The sequence below is a fragment of the Berghia stephanieae genome, chromosome 10 (genome assembly GCF_034508935.2).
Source record: "Berghia stephanieae isolate SIO BIC M18660-M18661 chromosome 10, UCSD_Bste_1.3, whole genome shotgun sequence".
NCBI lineage: Eukaryota > Metazoa > Mollusca > Gastropoda > Nudibranchia > Aeolidiidae > Berghia > Berghia stephanieae.
The window spans coordinates 32,476,408-32,501,795 of record NC_088369.1 but is presented as its reverse complement, the minus strand read 5'-3'; the positions used below and the strand labels follow the sequence as shown (position 1 = coordinate 32,501,795).

The 25,388-nt window shown below is 37.9% G+C and overlaps 1 protein-coding gene across 1 annotated transcript in view; it reads left to right on the top strand.

The window, feature by feature from the left end:
- LOC144980986 (uncharacterized) overlaps window positions 1-25,388 on the top strand; it is a 30,010-nt gene that overhangs the window by 673 nt on the left and 3,949 nt on the right. The window contains exons 2-5 of the mRNA XM_078929021.1: window positions 3,220-3,335; window positions 16,251-16,445; window positions 16,922-17,081; window positions 23,268-23,417. Coding sequence (XP_078785147.1) covers window positions 3,220-3,335; window positions 16,251-16,445; window positions 16,922-17,081; window positions 23,268-23,417 — 621 coding nt within the window. The remainder of the gene's footprint in view (window positions 1-3,219; window positions 3,336-16,250; window positions 16,446-16,921; window positions 17,082-23,267; window positions 23,418-25,388) is intronic.

The following is a 25,388-nucleotide window of genomic DNA, read 5'->3' as shown; positions in this document are numbered from 1 at the left end:
AATAATAATAATAATAATAATAATAATAATAATAATAATAATAATAATAATAATAATAATAATAAAAATGTTGATGATGATGTTGATTATGATGATGATGATGATGATGATGATGATGATGATGATGATGATGATGATGATGATGATGATGATGATGATAATAATAATACATGTAATAGTAATTAAAAAATAATGTAATTTATTTACATAGTCCTTGTCCCATACAATATAGCTCTAGGCGCACAATATACGTGGCGTACAATATAGATTATTAAAAAATACTATTATACTCATAAGCATATTATCAACCACATAAAAAAAAAATGAGAAATAAAGTTTAAATGCTGAATTGTGTTGGGTTTTTTTTCTTCTTCATACCATCTAAATGTAACAGAAAGAGATGACTTTTAAATTTTCTTTGAAAATCTGCTTCAGAATCAGTAGGCCGACAGTTAAAACGAAGATTAAATGGTAGAGAATTCCACACTGAAGGAGCTGTGTGCGATATAAGGTCTGGCAAAAGATGGTGATTATATGATCTTAAATTACGAGATGGGATATAATCATTAATAAAATCCTTAAAGTAAAAATGTGAACAATCGTTTTTAGAGTTGATACATAGCATTGCAATTTGTAATCAGTTTCAGGGGATCCAAAACAAATCGTTGGGGGCGGGGGGGGGGGGGGGGGGGGGACCCCGAATTTTAATTGCGATACTTCGGAGTAAACTCTTTTTATCAGAATAGACTTAAATCCTCCAAAACTGTAACATTTGAACCAATCGAGGACAGTGCCTATGTCTGCTATGCCGAACGTTTTTTTCAAGACGTTCAATAAGAATGGCATGATCAATCGTGTCAAAAGCGGCACGAAGATCGAGCAGTGCAAGAATAGAGACATTGCCTTGGTCAGCGGCACACTATAAATCGCTTTGTGTTTTTTGAAGTGCAGTCTCTGTTTTGTGGTATTTTCTGTACGCAGATTGACAGGGTTCGAATAGATTGAATTTGTTGAGGTGCTCATTGAGTTGGATTGCAAAGACTTTATCTAATTTTTTTGAGAGAAATGGAAGATCAGAGACAGGTCGGAAGTTTTTCAGTTCTTCAGATGAAAGGTTAGAATTTTTCAACACTGGGGAAACGATAACATGTTTGAGTTTGGCATAGGAACGATACCGATTTCAAGAGAATGATTGATGATCTTTGTTATCACAGGAGTAAGATGTTCGATATGGTTGCGTAATAAGGTTGTTGGTAAAGGATCTAGACAACACGATTTAGGTGGAAGGACATTAGGATTGCTGATGGTTTCCTCTGAAACAAGAGAAAAATGAGTGAATGGATGATCTCAAAATAGGTTTCGGCATCTGTTGACAATTTGGCTCAATTAGATCGTAATTTAGTTACTTTGTCAATATAATATTGGCCAAAAACATTTGCGAGGCTTTGGTTCGAATACTTTGTGGGAAGATTACAATTGTCTCTCTTTCGCTTTCCTGTAAGGGTGTTTGTGACATAGAAAAGGGCTCGAGTTGTTTTATATTTATTATATTATTTATCGTCATAGGATTTGGATTTAGAATTGTTAATAAGATTTTTCCTCTTTATTCACGTATCCCATGAAAATGTCTTTATGTATCGCTAGACCACTCTTCTTCCACTGTCTTTCGGCGCGTCGTCGATGAGCTTAAGCTTCCTTAATCTCGGTCAAACGTCCACGGCGCTGAGGGACGATATATGTGAAGACTGTATTGCACTGGGACATGGGCGTCCAAAGGATGAACTAGATGTGTAATGTAAGCTCCAACACTGTCACTACTTCTAAGCATTAGAGGAATCTTTTCCTGTAGATCCCTACTGAAAGACCCATCGTCTCGAATGATGCGCCAAGTTACTACTTGACGTACGGACCTGGGTTTATCAAGGCAATCGTTAGAGAAAGTGATGACATGGTGGTCAGAAATACATTTGTGGTATTTATTATTATTATTATTATTATTATTATTATTATTATTATTATTATTATTATTATTATTATTATTATTATTATTATTATTATTATTTATTATTATTATTATTTTTATTATTATTATTATTATTAGTTTATATAACTTAAACAGAAGGGGAACACCGCTTGTAACATATCTGTGTAATCCATGATCATAAGGCTCCCGAGCCACAGTAAATCCTCGTTCCTGTCGCATTAGTTGGACAATTACAATTAACCAGTAGATTTTTGACCGATCAAAACATGGAATTTGTGACACGCCTTCACACGTACTCGGGCAAACATGGTTGGTTGTTTATAAACTATAGATAGAATGCGGTTGGCCAAGGAGTTCACAACATTGCCATCCGGAAGTATAACAGACCAACACACAAACTCCGTGTAACCATGAACTTTTATAGTCTGGTTAATACAGTTTAGTGAGAACAACTCAGAAACGCGGATGGCAAAAACAAAGGCCTGAGTGACGTCATCTTCGAACTATCTATAGATAGTATGCGCTTGGCTTAGAAGCTCATAACATTGCCATCCGGAAGTATAACTGGCCAACACACAAATCTGTGTGTATCCATGAACGTTTATAGTCAGGTTAATACAGTTCAGTGAGCACTACTCATAAACGCGGATGGCAAAAAACAATAACAAAGACCTGTTTGACGTCATCTTCGAACTATCTATAAAGTGAATGATATCGACCTCTCTCTGATCATTGTTCTTGTTTTTATACTGCCAGATGGGTGACTAGTTATCACACGATTTTCTCGGTCATATTAAAAACGTTTTAATTTACACATATTTTTATGTGTACGTTCTATTGATAAAGCGGTAGAAGAGTGGTTATTTTACTTAGACACATATTATCGATTGTAAACCCTGTGTAGTTTACTATGTCCACCAATCACTGCCATAGTTTACAGTATGACGACTGTTCGAGAGGCGTGCTTATCTATGTGTCTATTGCATGCCACCCTATGGAAAATCGCTAGTAAATTCCAAAACACTTTCAGTCAGATTTGATGGGCCCAGTTATCCAATCACAAACTGGTAAACAAAGAATCGGTGCGGTGTGTTATTTATTTATTTATTTTTTCATTCATTTATATACTTATTTTATTCATTTTTGTTGTTTATTCTGATATGAGTGATCCAAAATTTTAATGGACCCATAATTTTATGGCACATTCTATAATCATAATACTATGCCATCTACAGGTCAAAGAAAAAGGAATGCCCCGTGTTTGTGAAGATTAATGCTAATAAAACTGCCCTAGCTTTAAGAGTTACTGACGTGAATTTGCAACACAATCATGCATTGACATCAAAAGAAGGTCTGTGCAATGCCATAATGTTGTTTTGTTTTGTTTTTTTTGTCTGTTGTTGTTGTCGTTTTCTTGTAGTAGTAGCAGTAGTAGTAGTAGTAGTAGTAGTAGTAGTAGTAGTAGTAGTAGTAGTAGTAGTAGTTGTTGTTGTTGTTGTAGTAGTGGTTGCAGTAGAAGTAGTAGTAGTAGTACTAGTAGTAGTAGTAGTGGTAGTCGTAGTAGTAGTAGTAGTAGTAGTAGTAGTAGTAGTAGTAGTAGTAGTAGTAGTAGTAGTAGTAGTAGTAGTAGTAGTAGTAGTAGTAGTAGTAGTAGTAGTAGTAGTAGTAGTAGTAGTAGTAGTAGTTGTTGTTGTTGTTGTAGTAACAGTAGTAGCTGTTGTTGTTGTAGTAGTAGTGGTGGCAGTAGTAGTAGTAGTAGTAGTAGTAGTAGTAGTAGTAGTAGTAGTAGTAGTAGTAGTAGTAGTAGTAGTAGTAGTAGTAGTAGTAGTAATAATAGTAGTAGTAATAGTAGTTGTTGTTGTAGTAGTAGTAGTAGTAGTAGTAGTAGTAGTAGTAGTAGTAGTAGTAGTAGTAGTAGAAGTAGTAGTAGTAGCAGCAGCAGTAGTTATTGTCGTTTTATTTCCAAATACAGTTGAATCCTGATAAAGCAAACATCGCCGGACCAGAAAGAGTGGTTGACTTTAGGTATTGTTGACTTAATCCACTATCAATGGAAAACTCTTTAATAAAGAACTGATAATTTGAGACCCACAAAAGGTATTTACTTTTAAGCAGAAGTTGGCTTTAAGAGTGTTGATTCTATGCGGATTCCATTGTACCATAATAATCAGGTATCTAACCACTCATGCAAAATTATATAAAAGCATGAGCTTGAATAAAGCAAAATATCCACTTAATGTGCTCAAAGCGATTTATGAAATGTCGAAAGCCAGCAGCAGCACTTGACATGTAAGACAAGACACGACGCACGTAAGAGCAATTACATGCGCTATTACAGTTTTTTTCCTTTTTTTATTTTTATTTTTCGATAAAGATAACGCTGTAACTAGCCAGGTAGCCTACTCATTTTACACATGATTGCGATGAGAAAACGGGTAAAGAGTCTTTTTCAAGAAATTGATTTTATGTCACCAATAGGCTTCAACAGTCGTGACGCCACTTCCCTCGTAAGACGCATAGTAACTTAGTAACTGGTTCTAAATTATCGGAACAATAGCGGACGCCCATATGAAATACTGCTCCGATCAGCATAAACGTGTATTCGAAGGAGAAAATTATAAATCTGATCATGTTTTGACTTTTATTATACATTCTGATCAAATGAAATGGGGGAAAAGTTCTAGGCAGTATGAAGAATAAAAAGTACCGATTTTCTTTGTTTGGAACCAAACTGCTCGTTGCTGGTCGGATGTTACATCAGACTATTGAATACTATTCCCGTAGTTTTCGTTAATTGACACGGACCAAAACATTATATCAAAAGACATGTCCACGGCTACAAAAGAAAACAAATCATGAGTTGTTTTCAATAGTTCAACCAATGACTAATTTGTTTCCTTAAGCACTACCAAGGACAACTCACGTGGAGGTGTACTAATCTCACAACATCCAACAGCCGGTTAAAACGCACCAACACACAACACGATGTGTAACCTTAAATGTTTGTTATAGATAGTTCGAAGATGACGTCACTCATGTCTTTGTTTTTGTTTTTTGCCATCCGCGTTTATGAGTAATGCTCACTGAATTGTATTAACCAGACTATAAACGTTCATGGATACACACAGTTTTGTGTGTTGGTCCGTTTTACTTCCGGATGGCAATGCTATGAGCTTCTTAGCCAAGCGCATACTATTTATAATCTGATTGATAGAATTTAGTGAGAACTACTCGTAAAAACGGCTGGCTAAATAAAATAAGAAAGAGCTGGGTGACGTCAATTTCGTTCCTTCTTTAAAAGACATCAAAAGACAAGTCCTTGTGTCAGGCCATGAATGCTCATGTGGATTATCTATATGACCCTTCCAGTGCTCGAGGTCATTGGTCACATTGGAAAATGTGATCAAAGTGACCGAGATAATAAACACAACATAGATAGTATAGCATTACTCATAAACGCGGATGGCAAAAAAAAATAACAAAGACCTGAGTGACGTCATCTTCGAACTATCTATAGATAGTTTGCGCTTGGCTAAGAAGCTCAAAACATTGCCATCCGGAAGTATAACGGACCAACACACAAAACTATGTGTAACCTTAAACGTTTATAGTCTGGTTAATACAGTTTAGTGAGAATTACTCATGAACGCGGATGGCAGAAAACAATAACAAACACCCAAGTGACGTCATCTTCGTTCTATCGATAGGTTATTTTGTTCAGTTTTACACATGGGTATGTTAACAACTTTCACGAACATAGCGCTAAGCGCGTTTACGTTTGTTAAGAAATATCCAATCGTTGGACAGCAACAAATCATGTGATTGATGACTTGGTTGGACGAAAACCTGAATATAGATCGCTGCCATTAACGAAGGCTGCTTTCCAAAACTGACCAGAACAAAACGTCAGATTACTAATGGACAAACACCCCAAAAAAGTAAAAATGAGTGGTATTCAATAGTTCAACAAATGGGAGAGCGCTATTACTAACAACAACACCAACAACAACAACAACAACAACAACAACAACAAAAAACAACAACACAACCACCACCACGAACAGCAACAACAACAACAACAACACAACCACTACCACGAACAACAACAACAACAACAACAACAACAACAACCACAACCACAACCATGAACAGCAACAACAACAACAACAACCACCACCACGAACAGCGACAACAACAACAAGCACCACGAACAACAATAACCACCACCACCACGAACAACAGCAACAACAACAACAACAACAACAACAACACAACCACCACCACGAGCAGCAACAACAACAACAACAACAACAACAACAAACAACAACACAACCACCACCACGAACAACAACAACAACAACAACACAACCACTACCACGAACAACAACAACAACAACAACCACCATGAACAGCAACAACAACAACAACCACCACCACGAACAGCAACAACAACAACAGCCAGCACCACGAACAACAACAACAACAACCACCACCACGAACAACAGCAACAACAACAACAACAGCAACAACAACAACAACAACACACCACAACAACGAAGAACAACAACAACAACAACAACAACAACAACAACAACCACCACCACGAACAACAGCAACAACAACAACAACAGCAACAACAATAACAACAACACACCACCACCACGAACAACAACAACAACAACAACAACAACAACAACAACAACAACAACACACCACCACCACGAACAGCAACAACAACAACAACAACAACAACAACAACAACAACAACCGATAGCCCAGATCGATGCTGCCAGGATTATTTATAGAAGAGCAAAAATCAATCTGCATCGGGTTTGTAAAGAGAACTCCATTGGCTTTCCGTTGAGAAACGTGTAGTATGCGCTTGGCTAAGAAGCTCACAACATTGCCACCCGGAAGTATTGCGGACCAACATACAAAATTATGTGTAACCATGAACTTTTATAGTCTGGTTAATACAATTGTGTGAGTATTACTCAAAAGTGGATGGCAAAAACAATAACAAAATAAAGAAAAACCAGTACCAAAGACCCGAGTGACGTCAGCTTCATTATACTATAGATAGTATGCGCTTGGCTAAAATGTTCACAATATTGCCATACGGAAGTATAACGGACAAATACACAAAACTATATGTAACCTTGAACGTTTTAGCCTGGTTAAAACAGTTTAGTGAGAATTACTCATAAACTCGGATGGCATAATGCAATAACAAAGACCCGAGTGACGTCAACTTCGTTCTATCTATAGAATAACAGAAAATGTACTTTTGTTTTTAAATCACTGCACTCTGATTATCCTCGATTCATTACTGATAATGACATGGTTAAATTCCACATCCCGTCCAGAAATCTGAGATCAAAGTCTAATAATCGCATTCTCGTGAAGCCAAAAAGGACTCGTAAAATCGCCGAGCATGCGTTTGAATAGTCGACACCCCTTATCTCCAAGATATTGTCAGGGACAGTAATGATGCAGCATTCTTGTAAAAACATCTTAAAACGTTCCTTTTTATAAAACACACTTTATAATTATATTGCTTTGTTTTATGCTATCTAGATGTTTAAGTGACTGTATGTTTGGCTGACTGGTGTTACGTTATTGTGAAGCGCTTTGAGCTTGTTAAGGCGCTATAAAAAAACCATAAGATATTAAATCATCATCATTATTATTATTATTATTATTATTATTATTATTATTATTATTATTATCATTATTATCATTATTATCATCATTATTATTATTGTTATCATCATCATCATCATCAATATCATCATCATCATCATTATTATTATTATTATTATTATTATTATTATTATTATTATTATTATTATTATTATTATTATTTTTATTAATATTATTAATTTTATTATTACATATTATTATTATTATTATTATTATATTATTATTATTATTATTATTATTATTATTATTATTATTATTATTATTTTTATTATTATTATTATTATTATTATTTTTATTATTTTTATTATTATTATTATTATTATTATTATTATTATTATTATTATTATTATTATTATTATTATTATTATTATTATTAGCTGTTTGCAGAAGGGGCACCTCATTGTCCAATCAATCCACCCCAATCGTGAATAAAAGCTCGTTTGACGTCCATCTTAGCTCAAACTATAAATAAAAGGCTGGGTGGGGTTCCTACCGGGGGGGGGGGCAGGGAGGTCCTTACCGTGTCTTCTTTCCCCTTATATCTGTTTTCCAACTTTCTTTCTGTCTTTGTCTTGGTGTGGGATTGCTCGGTTTTGTCCCGACCCTAGCCGGAGTCCTTGACTGGGAGGGAAACAGTCAAATGCATAGTTATTGTTTTGGGAGATGATATTTTTTCCCTTGAAATCATCTCTCTGTTATGTGTTATTATATTTGTTATTTTTAATATATAATGCAAGCATTTGAGTGTATTCCTCCTTGTTGGATTTTGTGCTCTTGTCCGGATGAGACTTATAGGTGTGTCACAAAGTGCGCACGTAAACCGTATGCTTATGTAGCGCAGTTTGCAACCTTGTTTATGTGTGTTATATTCAAGCTACGACACCACAATAACCAAACACAATACGTTGATAAAGGTTTTGAAGCTAAATGAAGATATATTTTATTACAATATAACAAAGATATTATGAGATATGAAGATGAAATGATAGATGTAATAAGTATGAAATCAAATGGATGGATGACAAATTGATGGAGATGGTGTGATGATGAATATGATATGAAAGCGATATGAAAATATATAATTAAATCAATTAATTATCAATACTTTACCAAACCGCTACCACATCAGACAATCTCACAGATAGGTTGCAACCATCACAGTCATACAGGCAACTAATAATTAACTAACTAAACACAATCCAGACGTGTAGAAGAAAGCCAAAAGAGTGTCCTTGATATTCAACAAAAACTGTAAGGTTGTTCTAATATTGTTAATTTGTCTCTTCTTGAAATTGTTCTGATTTCACAGTATTCATAAACAGATCAATTGTTTCTCAATGTTCTGATATTAAAATAAGCAAATGGTTCTTCACAGGTAACTTATAAAACAGGCAAATGTTCAGTTTCTATTAGGGTCAAGCTATGAGTGTATAGCCTAAAGTTGGCTTGTTAAAGCCCAGCCTCCAACGGCTCATTCACTTTAAAGAAAGAAAATGATTTTGTTATAATATGATAATCATACGAATATAACTCTATCTATATTCGAACTCACTCAATATGTTTACTTTAAATGAGTAAATATTATTTTACTTTAACAAATCAATTTATTAATGTTGATTAATATTGCTTTACTTTGTAGATATGAAATAATAATGCTTTATAGCAAGAAAAGCTTATTTTCTTTACAACAAGAATATATTATACAATTAATTTCATTATCTGATTAATTAATTGAGAATCAAAATTTAAAGTGATATTATGATATTGATATCAAAACACAATCATAATTGTAATCACAACATATTATTCAAAAATCTCACCAGAGCCGAACAGATTATTGAAATCACAAATTAAGTCTACACAAGACTTTAATCAAACTCTACACAAGAGTTATAACACAACTTGATTCAGCTCAAACTTTGAGCACCACAAAGTCTACACAAGACTTAAATCACACTCTACACAAGAGTTAACACAAAACGTGTTTCAGCTCGAACTTTGAGCACTACAAAGTCTACACAAAACTTTAATCCAACTCTACACAAGAGTTAAACAAATGAGCCTGAAAGACTCCGCTGTGGTTATCGCTTAGAGACTATGAGCCTAAAAGACTCCGCTGTCTGGTCTCTTTTGAGACAATGAGCCTAAAAGACTCCGCTGAGTGGTCTGAAGAAACTGCTCAAAACTCTGGCATTTATAGGCAAAAATCAAGCAAACGAAGCAAAATTCTACCCACACAACCGGATGTTAGTCATATCCGTAAACATCTGAAATTCCTTAAAACTCCCCCAGATTCCATAATCATGGACAACAACAACCCATCCTGATACCGGACATCCTCATATCAAGGATAAATAAATTCGTCAGCCCCATAGTTACGAGATATCAATCAAGCCATACCATAACAAAGTCACTCCCGTAGAATACAGGGATCCTACTTTGCTTATAAGTTTACGGAGAAAACAAGATTGATGCCTTTCTCACAATAACACCCACACTACGTAGTTTAATTCAAACTTCCGGGCCATAGGTGCATGATCTGATACGACCTGTATCAACAAAAGAAGGGTTGTTCCGGAGGGATTACAATAACAACAACAACTAATACTACGACGACGTACATCCTGTCGTAAACTGACGCCTACACGGAAGCATTTCGTTACATATCTCCCCCCTAAGACTAAATTTGGTACAACATTTAGTTAGATCAACGAAATGCCTCAAGATCACATCGATCTCGACAATTATTCGGGCTCATTGTTGTCCCTTCCTTCGACAGACAACATCGGCATCACACATCCACACTTCAACTCCACCTTGCCGTGTGTCATGCATTTCGGTGGTTCATGATCCTTAGTGATAGCTGAGACTTGTAGAGCTTTTCCAGTAGATGCTCCCTTGTCCCCATGCCGCTTCTTCTGCCAGCAATCTTTGATTTGGTGCCCCCTTTGACCGCAGTATTGACACACTTTACCTTCCACAATGAAATCAGGTTGTTTCCTTTGCCGACAATCTCTAGCAAGATGCCCTGGCCGTCTACAGTTGTGGCAAACAATTTGGTTGGAGATACGGGTAGTGTCCTTTATGATATTTTGCGGACTGTTTTCTTGGACGTTCTTTGATTTTTCTTGAGCCACTCCACTTTTGGAAAATGTTCCTGCGACACCGTGCGCTTCAATGTACTTTTCTCCTAAATCTATTACTTCCCTTGCTGTCTTCGGTTGTCTTTCTTTTATGAAAATCGTCAAATCCCGACCGCAGACACTGACAAGCTGTTCCTTCAATATCATATCCAGAATGTCAGCAACTGAGTCCTTCCTTTTCCCCGACAACTCAATCCATTTTTCCATATAACTCTCCAATCTAGTCGCAAACTGGCTAAAACGCTCCCCTTGTTCCGGTCTACTCTTCCTAAATTTTTCATTGAATCCATCATCCGTTAGATTATAACGTCTCAATAAAGCCGCTTTTACTACCCCATAATCGATGGCATCTTCATCACTCAGTCGAGTGTAGACGTCCAGTGCTTTCCCTTTGAGAAGTGCAGACAACTGGATTGCCCAATCCCTGCATTCCCAGCCGTTGACTTTAGCGTATCTCTCGAAACGGAGCAGATAGCTGTCCATATGATCCTTGTTTTCGTCAAAACATGGAAGTCGAGGACTCTTAACAGTAGGAGCATGAGTAAATGATCGAATGTCACCTGTCATACTGTCGTTGTTGGAGGAAGCCTGACACTCCGACTTTAACCTAAGCAGTTCAAGCTCTTTCTCCATCAGAGCTTCTTGTCTTTGAGCTCGTGCTCTGCTTATCTCCTCCTCTTCTTTGGCACGTTCTCTCTCCTTCTCTTTTCTCTCTTCATCTTCTTGTAACTGGGCTGTCACCCAAGCACGGAGATCTTCACCCCTTAACTCCAATTTTTCTCCAAGTTTAATTAATCTTTCCACATCCATCTCTAGGACAATTAATCAAACCAATTCAAATTCAAATAAACAAACTTCAATATGTTTATCGACACTGTTGCCGTAAATGTTACTTTCACGTAGAATAAAGTGGTATTACAAGTAACCTTATTAACGATATGCGGTCAATATAGATCCCAAAACAGATTCAAAACAGGCAATTAATACAGATTCCTACACGGAATTCAATATAGACTCAATATATAGAATCAAAGCAAATTTACTACAGGTCCTAACACAGAACCAACCCTTCACCCAGATTCCTACACAGAATCAAAACATTGACTTAATATAGACGCATATTAGAGTCAAAACAACTGATTTAATACAGGTCCTCACACGGAACCAACGCCTCACCCAGATTCCCCACACGGAATCAACAAAATAGCTTCACCCAGATTCCCCACACGGAATCATAAAAACTATCTTCACCCAGATTCTTTCTAAGAATCAACAAAATAACTTCACCCAGATTCTTTCTCAGAATCATCAAAATATCTTCACCCAGATTCTTTCTCAGAATCAACAAAATATCTTCACCCAGATTCTTTCTCAGAATCAAAATATCTTCACCCAAATTCTTTCTTAGAATCAACAAAATATCTTCACCCAGATTCTCTCTTAGAATCAACAAAATATCTTCACCCAGATTCTCTCTTAGAATCAACAAAATATCTTCACTCAGATTCTCTCTTAGAATCAACAAAATATCTTCACCCAGATTCTCTCTTAGAATCAACAAATATTCTTCACCCAGATTCTCTCTTAGAATCAACAAAATATCTTCACCCAGATTCCTACACGGAATCAAATTAACCCAACAACCACCTTCGTTCCTTACAAAAGGGAGAGGGGGGAAAATGGAGGCTTTACAGCGCGAGTACCGCTTACGCGCTAAGTCAGTGATCCGTATCACTATGTCAGATGACTGACAACTTAGAACCGAACAAATGAAAATTACCAGAATACTTGTATTACACCTTGCGTATAATGACAGTCTTATAACCATTAAATGGATACCAATTTGCTTTAAGCTCAAAGATATTATCTATCTCAAGTTTCAAACAACTCCCTAACCTGTCTCAACAATTGTTTGGTCGCGATGTCTCTTGAATGCACAACAATAAGCATCCCACTTCTGACACCAAATTATGTCACAAAGTGCGCACGTAAACCGTATGCTTATGTAGCGCAGTTTGCAACCTTGTTTATGTGTGCTATATTCAAGCTACGACACCGATCAATAACCAAACACAATACGTTGATAAAGGTTTTGAAGCTAAATGAAGATATATTTTATTACAATATAACAAAGATATTATGAGATATGAAGATGAAATGATAGATGTAATAAGTATGAAATCAAATGGATGGATGACAAATTGATGGAGATGGTGTGATGATGAATATGATATGAAAGCGATATGAAAATATATAATTAAATCAATTAATTATCAATACTTTACCAAACCGCTACCACATCAGACAATCTCACAGATAGGTTGCAACCATCACAGTCATACAGGCAACTAATAATTAACTAACTAACTAAACACAATCCAGACGTGTAGAAGAAAGCCAAAAGAGTGTCCTTGATATTCAACAAAAACTGTAAGGTTGTTCTAATATTGTTAATTTGTCTCTTCTTGAAATTGTTCTGATTTCACAGTATTCATAAACAGATCAATTGTTTCTCAATGTTCTGATATTAAAATAAGCAAATGGTTCTTCACAGGTAACTTATAAAACAGGCAAATGTTCAGTTTCTATTAGGGTCAAGCTATGAGTGTATAGCCTAAAGTTGGCTTGTTAAAGCCCAGCCTCCAACGGCTCATTCACTTTAAAGAAAGAAAATGATTTTGTTATAATATGATAATCATACGAATATAACTCTATCTATATTCGAACTCACTCAATATGTTTACTTTAAATGAGTAAATATTATTTTACTTTAACAAATCAATTTATTAATGTTGATTAATATTGCTTTACTTTGTAGATATGAAATAATAATGCTTTATAGCAAGAAAAGCTTATTTTCTTTACAACAAGAATATATTACACAATTAATTTCATTATCTGATTAATTAATTGAGAATCAAAATTTAAAGTGATATTATGATATTGATATCAAAACACAATCATAATTGTAATCACAACATATTATTCAAAAATCTCACCAGAGCCGAACAGATTATTGAAATCACAAATTAAGTCTACACAAGACTTTAATCAAACTCTACACAAGAGTTATAACACAACTTGATTCAGCTCAAACTTTGAGCACCACAAAGTCTACACAAGACTTAAATCACACTCTACACAAGAGTTAACACAAAACGTGTTTCAGCTCGAACTTTGAGCACTACAAAGTCTACACAAGACTTTAATCCAACTCTACACAAGAGTTAAACAAATGAGCCTGAAAGACTCCGCTGTGGTTATCGCTTAGAGACTATGAGCCTAAAAGACTCCGCTGTCTGGTCTCTTTTGAGACAATGAGCCTAAAAGATTCCGCTGAGTGGTCTGAAGAAACTGCTCAAAACTCTGGCATTTATAGGCAAAAATCAAGCAAACGAAGCAAAATTCTACCCACACAACCGGATGTTAGTCATATCCGTAAACATCTGAAATTCCTTAAAACTCCCCCAGATTCCATAATCATGGACAACAACAACCCATCCTGATACCGGACATCCTCATATCAAGGATAAATAAATTCGTCAGCCCCATAGTTACGAGATATCAATCAAGCCATACCATAACAAAGTCACTCCCGTAGAATACAGGGATCCTACTTTGCTTATAAGTTTACGGAGAAAACAAGATTGATGCCTTTCTCACAATAACACCCACACTACGTAGTTTAATTCAAACTTCCGGGCCATAGGTGCATGATCTGATACGACCTGCATGTATCAACAAAAGAAGGGTTGTTCCGGAGGGATTACAATAACAACAACAACTAATACTACGACGACGTACATCCTGTCGTAAACTGACGCCTACACGGAAGCATTTCGTTACAAGGTGATCTCAGACTACGTACATTGGTGGTTTGCTCTTGGATTCTACATCTGATCCCTATTTGTTCCCAGTTCCCCTGCCTATGTATTACTTTCTCTTGGCTGCTTTAATTGTAATTCTAGAACTTTTTACTATCCCATTTTCTTCCTTTTTACTGGCGCTGATATAACCCAAATGTGTTGCAAGCGCCGTAAAACCCTTAAAAACAAAACAAAAACAAAAATAAAAGGTAGTTGCATTTGTCTTAACGGTCAAAGAGGTGTCTGAATTGGCACAACAGGATGCCAGAATAGGATTCAACAGTCGTAACGTCACTTCCTTCCTTATGACGCATGGTAACTTAGTAACACTGGCTCTAAACTATCGGAACAATGGCGGACTCCGTATGAAATATTTCTCCGGCGAGCATAAAAGCGTATCCAGAGGGGAAAAAAAACCACATAAATTTGATCTTGTTTTGACTTTTACACATTCTGATCACAAGACATATGAAAAGTTCTAGCCAGCTTGAAGAATATAAAGTAATGATTTTCTTTGTTAAGAACCAAAATGCCGCCGTTGCCGGGCGGCGTGACATCAGACTACTGAATCCAATTGGAACAACGGTGTCCGAATTTGGACAAGTGACAATATCCCATAAGTCACTAATACCAAACACACAAATAGAGTGTGATAATGGATAAGTATTTAACCTAAAAATGTTGCTTAAATGGTGATTGCAACTCATGTAACAGTTATTTTCACAATTATTCTCGGCTTGTGGCCATTAGAATTCATTTAACTGAGAGAGTCATTTTGGGTGTCTGAATTGGTACACTCTAACCATGTACATACATTATGACAGTGCACATTTTAAAAAACGTGAACTTTTATATAGCGCAATATCCACTAAACGTGCTCAAAGCGCTTTACAAGGGGTCCCTGACCAACAGCAACACTTAACATGTAGAACGAGACATGACGCCAGTTAGGCGATATTGCAAATATTTTTTTTTGGACAGAGACAACGCTGTTAACGGCCAGGTACTCATTTTACATCTGAGTACGGTGAGAGAATGTGAGTAAAGAGTCTTTTCCAAGGACTCAACTATGCGCCGAACGAGGCACTTAGATTTTTATATTTTTTAAAAGTATTATTTACACCGCGATATTGAACGCTCTGTTCTGAAATTGGCAGGTATTATGTGTTGATCTTAAAATATACCAGGCATCGTAAACCGTCGCCGTATTACACACGGTTGCCTTACATTTCAAACACGCTCGACGATTTTACGCACAACATACGCACAGTGTGCTGTGACCTCTTCGCCTGAAGCGACCGTGTTCAGTTCGGTTCGCCTACCGCTGCCGCTTGCCTGCTATCTCGCCATTGATTGCCACGCCGCTCAAAATTCGGTCGCAACACGATCGACACACACAGATATAATAAAAGTCAAGGCAAAATAGGGTGTGTAGTTGACCGTCGTCATTTTCATTCACCGACAACAACTTTGGATAGCGCAGACAATAGACTTGCTAGTGTGTACAGTTTAATCCTTGTCACAATACCACATTATTTTTATCCTTTATTTCAGTGAATCAAGACGGGGATTTGTTGGAAAGTGAAGAAAATATGAAGTTTACAATAGAAATTTACGAAAAGCTGATTGAACTAGTCAAGGCAAATCCCTGCATTTATGATTCATCGTTACCTCAGTACAGAGACACGCAATTACAACAGCAAGTTTGGCGAAAAATAACCAAAGCGATGGACGAACCTTCTATGACATGTGAGTACTGTATCATCATCATCATCATCATCATCATCATCATCATCATCATCGTCGTCGTCGTCGTCGTCATCATCATCAACTATTGACAAGTTAATCATCATCATCATCATCATCATCATCATCATCATCGTCGTCGTAGTCATCATCATCATCATCAACTATTGACAAGTTAATTATCATCATCATCATCATCATCATCATCATCATCATCGTCGTCGTCGTCGTCATCATCATCATCATCAACTATTGACAAGTTAATTATCATCATCATCATCATCATCATCATTATTATTATTATTATTATTATTACGACTCACTGACACACTCGAAGTAACACACGTTCACGTCCATAAAGGCAGCGCAGCCAATTCCATTCATTCATTCATTCATTCATTATTATTATTATTATTATTATTATTATTATTATTATTATTATTCATACATACATACATACATACATAAATACGTCATAGGGGAGGAGTGGAGAAAGGCCTGGCGTCAGAAGAGAGATGCCTTCACAAGAAAGAGGAGAGAATTGGAAACTCTGTCCACGGAATCGGCCGTTCAAGAAATTCGAAAGAATCCCCTGTATGAGGCAATGACCTTTCTCATTGGTCAAACGGACAATAAAAGGTATTTATTCTACTATTATTTAAATTAAATACTATTTTGTTTTAAATTACACATACAAGTTCGGATTAGTGGCCATAACAATATATATATTGGTGGTGGGGGGGGGGGGGGGGGGGGGGGGGGGGGGCGAAGTGGCCGAGTGGTTAAGGCAATGCACTGTGATCCGGATGACCCGGGTTCGGGCCCCGCTTCAGGCACTTTCGTTTTTTTCCTTGAGCAAGTTTATTAACCCCCAATTTGCTCACTTGGACAACATGGGTGATTCCTGTTGACATCAGACATCTTGTTTGATGAATTATCTATATTCCTTCGTGGAATGCCGAGGCGACGATATCTTATGATATATATATATGTAATAAAGTCAGACAACCGGGTAGCTGATGCCGGCGAGTGCGATAGTAGAGACAACCGGGTAGTTGATGCCGGCGAGTGTGATACTGATGGAGACAACCGGGTAGTTGATGCCGGCGAGTGGTAGTAGTAGTATTGGCAGAGTGTAGAGGCCGTGGGAGTGGATGGATTCGGTCCCGGGGTCGACTTAAGAGTTCCAGACTGTAACTGCGGCGGTGGTGCTCAAGTGAGGAAGATAGATCGAGACAATGAAGTGACAGTTTAGTACTACTGTTAGTGATAGTAGCATGACTTCATGTGTCAGAAGTAGAAGTAGGGAGTTGATTTCATGAGCGAAGAGCACACACCACAGTCAAGTCCGGAGACACCATAGTCTACTCGAGTCCTAGCCCATCCACTCCAGGGTAGTGGAGGCGATCAAACAACAAAGGCCAGGATGTAAAATGATGAAGTCTTTATTCAGGAACAATGGAACAGATCATTCTTTTGTATCGTATTCTACAGGCTAGTGTCGAGCGGAAGTCTCGATGATACCTCAAGTCATCGGCCACCAACACTCAAAACTTCCCGAACTCGATGACCAAGGAAAAGTCGGGAATTCCCGAGAAGTAGCACTTCAACTGAGCTTTGGATGGCTCTTTTGTATTAAAACTTAAAATACATTAAATAAATTCACTTTGTATAATAATAAAACATTGATACCTATAACTATTTTGATCTATTTACGACGTTTGTGTTTTGTTAGCTGTTTAAAATATGATATAACGTCAATACCCAATACCAATGACTAGGTATTGAATGAAAGCACCGATGACTAGAGCGATGCTCGAGACTTTTTTGAGTCTCGAGACTCAAAAAAGCATCGAGACGCAAAAAAGTCTCGAGCTTCGCTGGAATCATCGCCGACGAGAGAGGGGTGAACAATGCAGATAGTACACATTGTTAGTAACGCGTGCGTCGCTCGCGCAGTATAGTCTCGAGACTCGGGACTCGGGACTCAATACGAGAAGCGTCGATGACCAAGATTCTCGAGACGAGAAAAGCATCGAGAACTAAGTGGAGGTCGGGAAATTCTCAGTCGTCGATGACCTGACTTCTCAAAACCTAAAGCATCGGTGACCTTTTGGTGAACCGGATGCCCTCCCCTACTATAGGCGTGTAGCAATGAATGGGTCAATGAATGAATGAAAAGAATGGCAGAAGAATCTCATAATATTAGCTATAGCAGTTAAAAATAGATTTAGCGCGGACGTCAGGGAAAGCACCTACGTCACTGGTCCAGGTAAAGTGATGCGTAGACTGAAGTGAGTAAACTCGATCGAGTTGTGTGCATCTTCATGATTTAAACAAATTAATGCAAATAACATGGGACATGTATGAAGGAACGAATAAGTCTAAACTAAAGAGTTATGCTACAAAATCAATCACAGTGAATTGCAGAGTTAAAGAGTAAATGTTTAGCTCGTAATTAGTAATCAAAGGCGTTAACGTTATGGCTGTATGAAATATTTAAGTAGCAATTATTAAGTATACAGAAGAACCAAGTAGATTTAGATGACTCAATGTAGGTGGCTAGAAAGCTATGATTTGCCAGAATTAGTGATATAAATTTGTAAATGATCATAGTTGTTAAAATGAAGTTATAACGATGTGAAGTGATGAAAGAAAGCACACAAAAATATAGTATCAGGCCAGAAGTCACACCCAGCCGAAGATAAAAATAGTACTACATCGAGGGACTACCTGTGTAAGGCTTAACACACAACACACAGTGTACTATTGGTCATAGTAACACACACGAGTAAAGGAATGTTGATATCAACCACAGAGGCACACAGTCTTGCATTACTTGCATACATTTAAATAGTGATGGTAGCGACAAGTAGTAAAGAGTAATAGAGTACAAAATCAAATAACATTAGATAGAATGGTCATTCTATTACATATCCCTCAACTCGAACCGTTCTATGTCCTCATAGAACAAATTATTTAATTATCAATGGTCAACTAGGCAGAGAGGATTCAATGTACGAATTCAACTTGAAAGAAATGCAATCAATGTAAATTTACGTCGCTTCAGCATAGCGGTATAAGTATAAGATGAGAAAAGCGTTAACACTTGAAATACGAACGTCTCAAATATGAGGAGGCTCATGTCGAATATAGACATGGAAATATTAAGTGGACATCGCCTGTTAGCGGTAAAGGTAGAAAGAACTACACTGTTATAATTATAAGCAATAGTTTAAACATTCCATAATTACATTGTATGTTTCACTATGAATCACGAGCATATTATTGCAAAATTAATGGGAACTAACGAGATATTGAATCAATATACATGAGAATCCTACAAAACATGGATTATCTCACCAACGTAGTGGTCAAACTCAGGCAGATCCTTGCATTTGGCGTGACGTCGTCTGGGCATATGTGTGCAGGCGGGATACTGTGACGTGGTTTCACCTTCACAGACGCGACTTTTAGGAACACCGGCCACCACTTGACGACGATGCCTTCGGATAGTTGCATGGCAGTAATAGGGACGAGGCTCCATCTGGTTGAACTCACGCCGGTAAGACCCACGGGTCATCTCGGGCACAGACACACAGGTCGTTACGGGCACAGGCACACGGACATCACGGGCACAGGCACACGGTCATCACGGGCACAGACAATGGGTCATATCGGGCACTGAGACTCGGGTCATCACGGGCACAGGCACACTGTCATCACGGGCAGACACACACGGGCAAAGACACACAGGTCATCACGGGCAGAGGCACACGGTCATCACGGGCACAGACACACAGGTCATCTCGGGCACAGGCACACTGGTCATCACGGGCACACGGTCATCACGGGCACAGACACACAGGTCATCACGGGCACAGACACACAGGTCATCTCGGGCACTGAGACACGGGTCATCACGGGCACAGGTACACGGGGCATCTCGGGCTCAGGAACATGGGTCCTCTCGGGTTTGGCAGTCACTGGTCATCTCGGGTTGGACAGGATACTCGACGTGTATGGTAGCCGGTAGCGGCCGTCTTGTATATAATTCGGCTGTAAAGGGGCCGAGTGGTAAGTTGACGTCGATTGTCGTCTGTCGCAATAAAACATCGAGGTTGGTGTACAGGGACTGGCAGCGAGAGTGTAGATTCGTTCCAATTCCAAGTGGATGTCTGACTGATGAATAAATAAGCAGGTCTCCAAAAGGCTGTGGCTTCTGAAATTGAGACCCTGCTCGCAGCGCCAAATTTGTAATAAAGTCAGACAACCGGGTAGCTGATGCCGGCGAGTGCGATAGTAGAGACAACCGGGTAGTTGATGCCGGCGAGTGTGATACTGATGGAGACAACCGGGTAGTTGATGCCGGCGAGTGGTAGTAGTAGTATTGGCAGAGTGTAGAGGCCGTGGGAGTGGATGGATTCGGTCCCGGGGTCGACTTAAGAGTTCCAGACTGTAACTGCGGCGGTGGTGCTCAAGTGAGGAAGATAGATCGAGACAATGAAGTGACAGTTTAGTACTACTGTTAGTGATAGTAGCATGACTTCATGTGTCAGAAGTAGAAGTAGGGAGTTGATTTCATGAGCGAAGAGCACACACCACAGTCAAGTCCGGAGACACCATAGTCTACCCGAGTCCTAGCCCATCCACTCCAGGGTAGTGGAGGCGATCAAACAACAAAGGCCAGGATGTAAAATGATGGTCTTTATTCAGGAACAATGGAACAGATCATTCTTTTGTATCGTATTCTATAGGCGTGTAGCAATGAATGGGTCAATGAATGAATGAAAAGAATGGCAGAAGAATCTCATAATATTAGCTATAGCAGTTAAAAATAGATTTAGCGCGGACGTCAGGGAAAGCACCTACGTCACTGGTCCAGGTAAAGTGATGCGTAGACTGAAGTGAGTAAACTCGATCGAGTTGTGTGCATCTTCATGATTTAAACAAATTAATGCAAATAACATGGGACATGTATGAAGGAACGAATAAGTCTAAACTAAAGAGTTATGCTACAAAATCAATCACAGTGAATTGCAGAGTTAAAGAGTAAATGTTTAGCTCGTAATTAGTAATCAAAGGCGTTAACGTTATGGCTGTATGAAATATTTAAGTAGCAATTATTAAGTATACAGAAGAACCAAGTAGATTTAGATGACTCAATGTAGGTGGCTAGAAAGCTATGATTTGCCAGAATTAGTGATATAAATTTGTAAATGATCATAGTTGTTAAAATGAAGTTATAACGATGTGAAGTGATGAAAGAAAGCACACAAAAATATAGTATCAGGCCAGAAGTCACACCCAGCCGAAGATAAAAATAGTACTACATCGAGGGACTACCTGTGTAAGGGCTTAACACACAACACACAGTGTACTATTGGTCATAGTAACACACACGAGTAAAGGAATGTTGATATCAACCACAGAGGCACACAGTCTTGCATTACTTGCATACATTTAAATAGTGATGGTAGCGACAAGTAGTAAAGAGTAATAGAGTACAAAATCAAATAACATTAGATAGAATGGTCATTCTATTACATATATATAATATATATATATATATATATATATATATATATATATATATATATATATATATATATATATATATATATATACATTGGCGTCATAAATTATTAATTTTATACTTATACATTTGCATGCCACGTCTGTAAACGAATCTCTCTATATATAAGACTGTGATAAACGAAGTCAGTGGTGGGAAGACCATTTATCTGTCTTCTACTTCTATAAGGGGGGCAAGGAGGCCGAGTTGTTAAGGCATTGCACTATGACCCGGGAAGTCTTGGTTCGAGCCCGACGTCAGAGACTTTCGTTTATTTATTTATTTGTTTATTAATTAATTAATTCATTTTTAATTGGTTCACTTTGGACAACATGGGTGTTTCCTGTCGACATCTCAGACGTGTGGTTGATGAATTATCTGTCAGCCTACCTGGAATATCCAGGCGCGCGGAAGAACGTAATTTTTTTTCCTACTTCTACCCACCCCCCTCGCCAATTCTCCCACCTTCATGTGGGACCATGTTGTGCAAAGAGGAATTTTGGTTTTACCCGAGATCATCTTTGAGTTGGAGTTTTCTCTTTAAATAGTAGACTGATGGTTGTCATCTCTCTCTCTCTCTCTCTCTCTCTCTCTCTCTCTCTCTCTCTCTCTCTCTCTCTCTCTCTCTCCCTCTCTCTCTCTCTCTGTCTCTCTCTCTCTCTCTCTTCCCCTCTCTCTATCGCTCTCCCTTTCTTTCCCTCCTTCTCCGTCACTCTTTCCCTCATCTCTTCTCTTTTCTTTCAATTTCTCTCTCTCTTCTCTCTCTCCCTACCTTTCTCTCTCTATTCTCTCTCAACCTCTCTCTCTCTCTCTCTCTCTCTCTCTCTCTCTCTCTCCCCCTCTTGCTTTCTTTCCCTCCTTTATCCCCATCTATCTCCACTCTCTCTCTCTCTCTCTCTCTCTCTCTCTCTCTCTCTCTCTCTATATATATATATATATATATATATATATAATATATATATATCCCACTCTCTCTATCCCTCTTAATGTCTTTCCCATCCTCTAATTCTCTTTTTCTCCCTCTTTCCCAAATCTCTCTAGTTCTCTCCCTCAACTCTCTGTCTGTCTGTCTCTCTCTCTCTCTCTCTCTCTCTGTGTCTCTCTCTCTCTGTCTCTCTCTCTCTCTCTCTCTCTCTCTCTCTCTCTCTTTCTCCCATATTTATATCTATTTCCCCCATCCCCAAACTCTGAAAAATAATATAAATAAATAAATAGATAAATAAATGTATATGAATCAATCCAATTCCCAGAAGAAGCAGGCCCATCTACCTCAGCCAACTGTCCCAAGGCAGCTCCCATTCGGAGGGGGAAGAGTCTACCACATACCATTCCAATGACACTGCCAGAGGGGATATCAAGCCTGATGCCGACATGCTCATTGAAGAACCTGGAAGTCCCAGGTTAGAAAAATATCAAACAAACCTACCTACCAACCTAGCTTCTTAGCTGCCTACTTACTGACCGTCTTACCAACCTACCTACTTAGCTTGCTTCTTATCTTCCTACCTATCTTCTTACCAACCTATCTATCTTCCTTCCAACCCACTTACCTACCGATCTATCCATCTACCTACCTGACTACCTACCAACCTATCTCTTTGTCCACATAATAATACGTGCTTAATAATATCTGCTTATATTTACTATCAACATACTCTAAGTAACCCACATCATACATAGCTCTGAGTCATATCTTTTTGAGGTCCATCCTAAAGTAGTAAGTTTTCCGGCTCCACAACTCGACATAATAGTAACATGCCTTCATCTTATGAACTATTCAAGAAAACAACCACCGTTGGCTATGCCATTATTATGCATTCTCCTCAACCAGCTAAATGTAGATTGTGATGGAAGAGGCTTTGTCCAGCTGTCTTAATGCCGCCCGTTTTTTAAAAAAAAGAAAATAAAATGTCTTCTTTTGTTTGTTACGAACGTGAAAGCAGACACGTTTTGTCATGAGAAAATTGTAAATGATTTAATCCAGATTATTATTATTATTATTATTATTATTATTATTATTATTATTATTATTATTATTATTATTATTATTATTATTATTATTATTATTATTATTATTATTATTTTTATTATTATTTTTATTTTTATTTTTATTTTATTTTATTATTTTTATTATTTTTTTTTTTTATTTTATTTATTATTATTTTTTTTTAAATATTATTATTATTATCGATAACGTTCATTTTGAAATCTGATCAACTAAATTTGTGAATTTTACTTGTGTTTGAAATCTCATATGACGATCACCCCTCCCTCTTCTTCGCCAGTGGCAAGGCTTAAGTAGACATTCTTCAATAAGTTGGGGAATGGAGATACCCCTCTCAAGCGCATCATGGACGTTGGCCCTCTTTCGAGCCGAAATAAGTCCAGGCAACCCTTGTACATAGCTTCCCTAAACTTCGCACAGAGCTGCATATACATGTCACTTGTTGCTGTTGGCCAGGGGACCCGTTGGGAAGCGCTTAGAGAACGTCTAGTGGATATAATTGAAATTAACCATGCCTTTTGCGCCACGACATCATAAGATATCGTCGCCTAGGCATTCACGAAGGAATGTAGATAACTCATCAAACATGATGTCTGATGTCAACAGGAATCACCCATGTTGTCCAAGTGAGCAAATTGGGGGTTAATGATCTTGCTCAAGGAAAAAAAAAAACAAAGTGCCCGAAGCGGGGCTCGAACCCAGCTCATCCGGATCACAGTGCAATGCCTTAAGCACTCGGCCACTTCGCCCCCTGTATAAAAGCTCAATTGTTTAAATGTTAGGCTAAGTTTCTTTTTTTTTTTCTTCATTTTGTTTGCGAGGTGTGGAGGGAGAAAGCTTACTTTTGGGATGGACCTTGTACACTGCCCTCATAACTCTCTTTTGTTCTGACCCCCTTGTTCACTCAATTGTGATTGGGTCTGTTGGATCTTCTTCTTCTTCCAGTGTCATCTCATGGGTTGAGGTCGACTTGAAATGACACGCCAATCTTCCCTGTTGACGGCTTGCTGACTGCATTCGGCTGCCGACAATCCTGTCCATGTCCTCACATCATCTATCCAAGTTCTTGCTGGCCTGCCTCTTCCTCTTTTCCCCTCAACTCTACCCCCAAGAATGTCCTTGTTGACAGTTTGATGGCGTCTGAGGTGTCCAAAATACCTTAGTTTTCTTGTTTTTATTACTTTAATTAGGGTCGGTCTGATATCAAGGATGTCACAGACTTCTTGATTTGTTTTCTTTTCTTTCCAACTGATTTTTCCAAGGCGACGGAAAGTCCACATTTCAAAGGCCTCAATTCTTTTCTCTATTTGTTTGTTCAAGGTCCACGTTTCTGAGCCGTAGAGAAGTGCTGAGTGGACATAACATT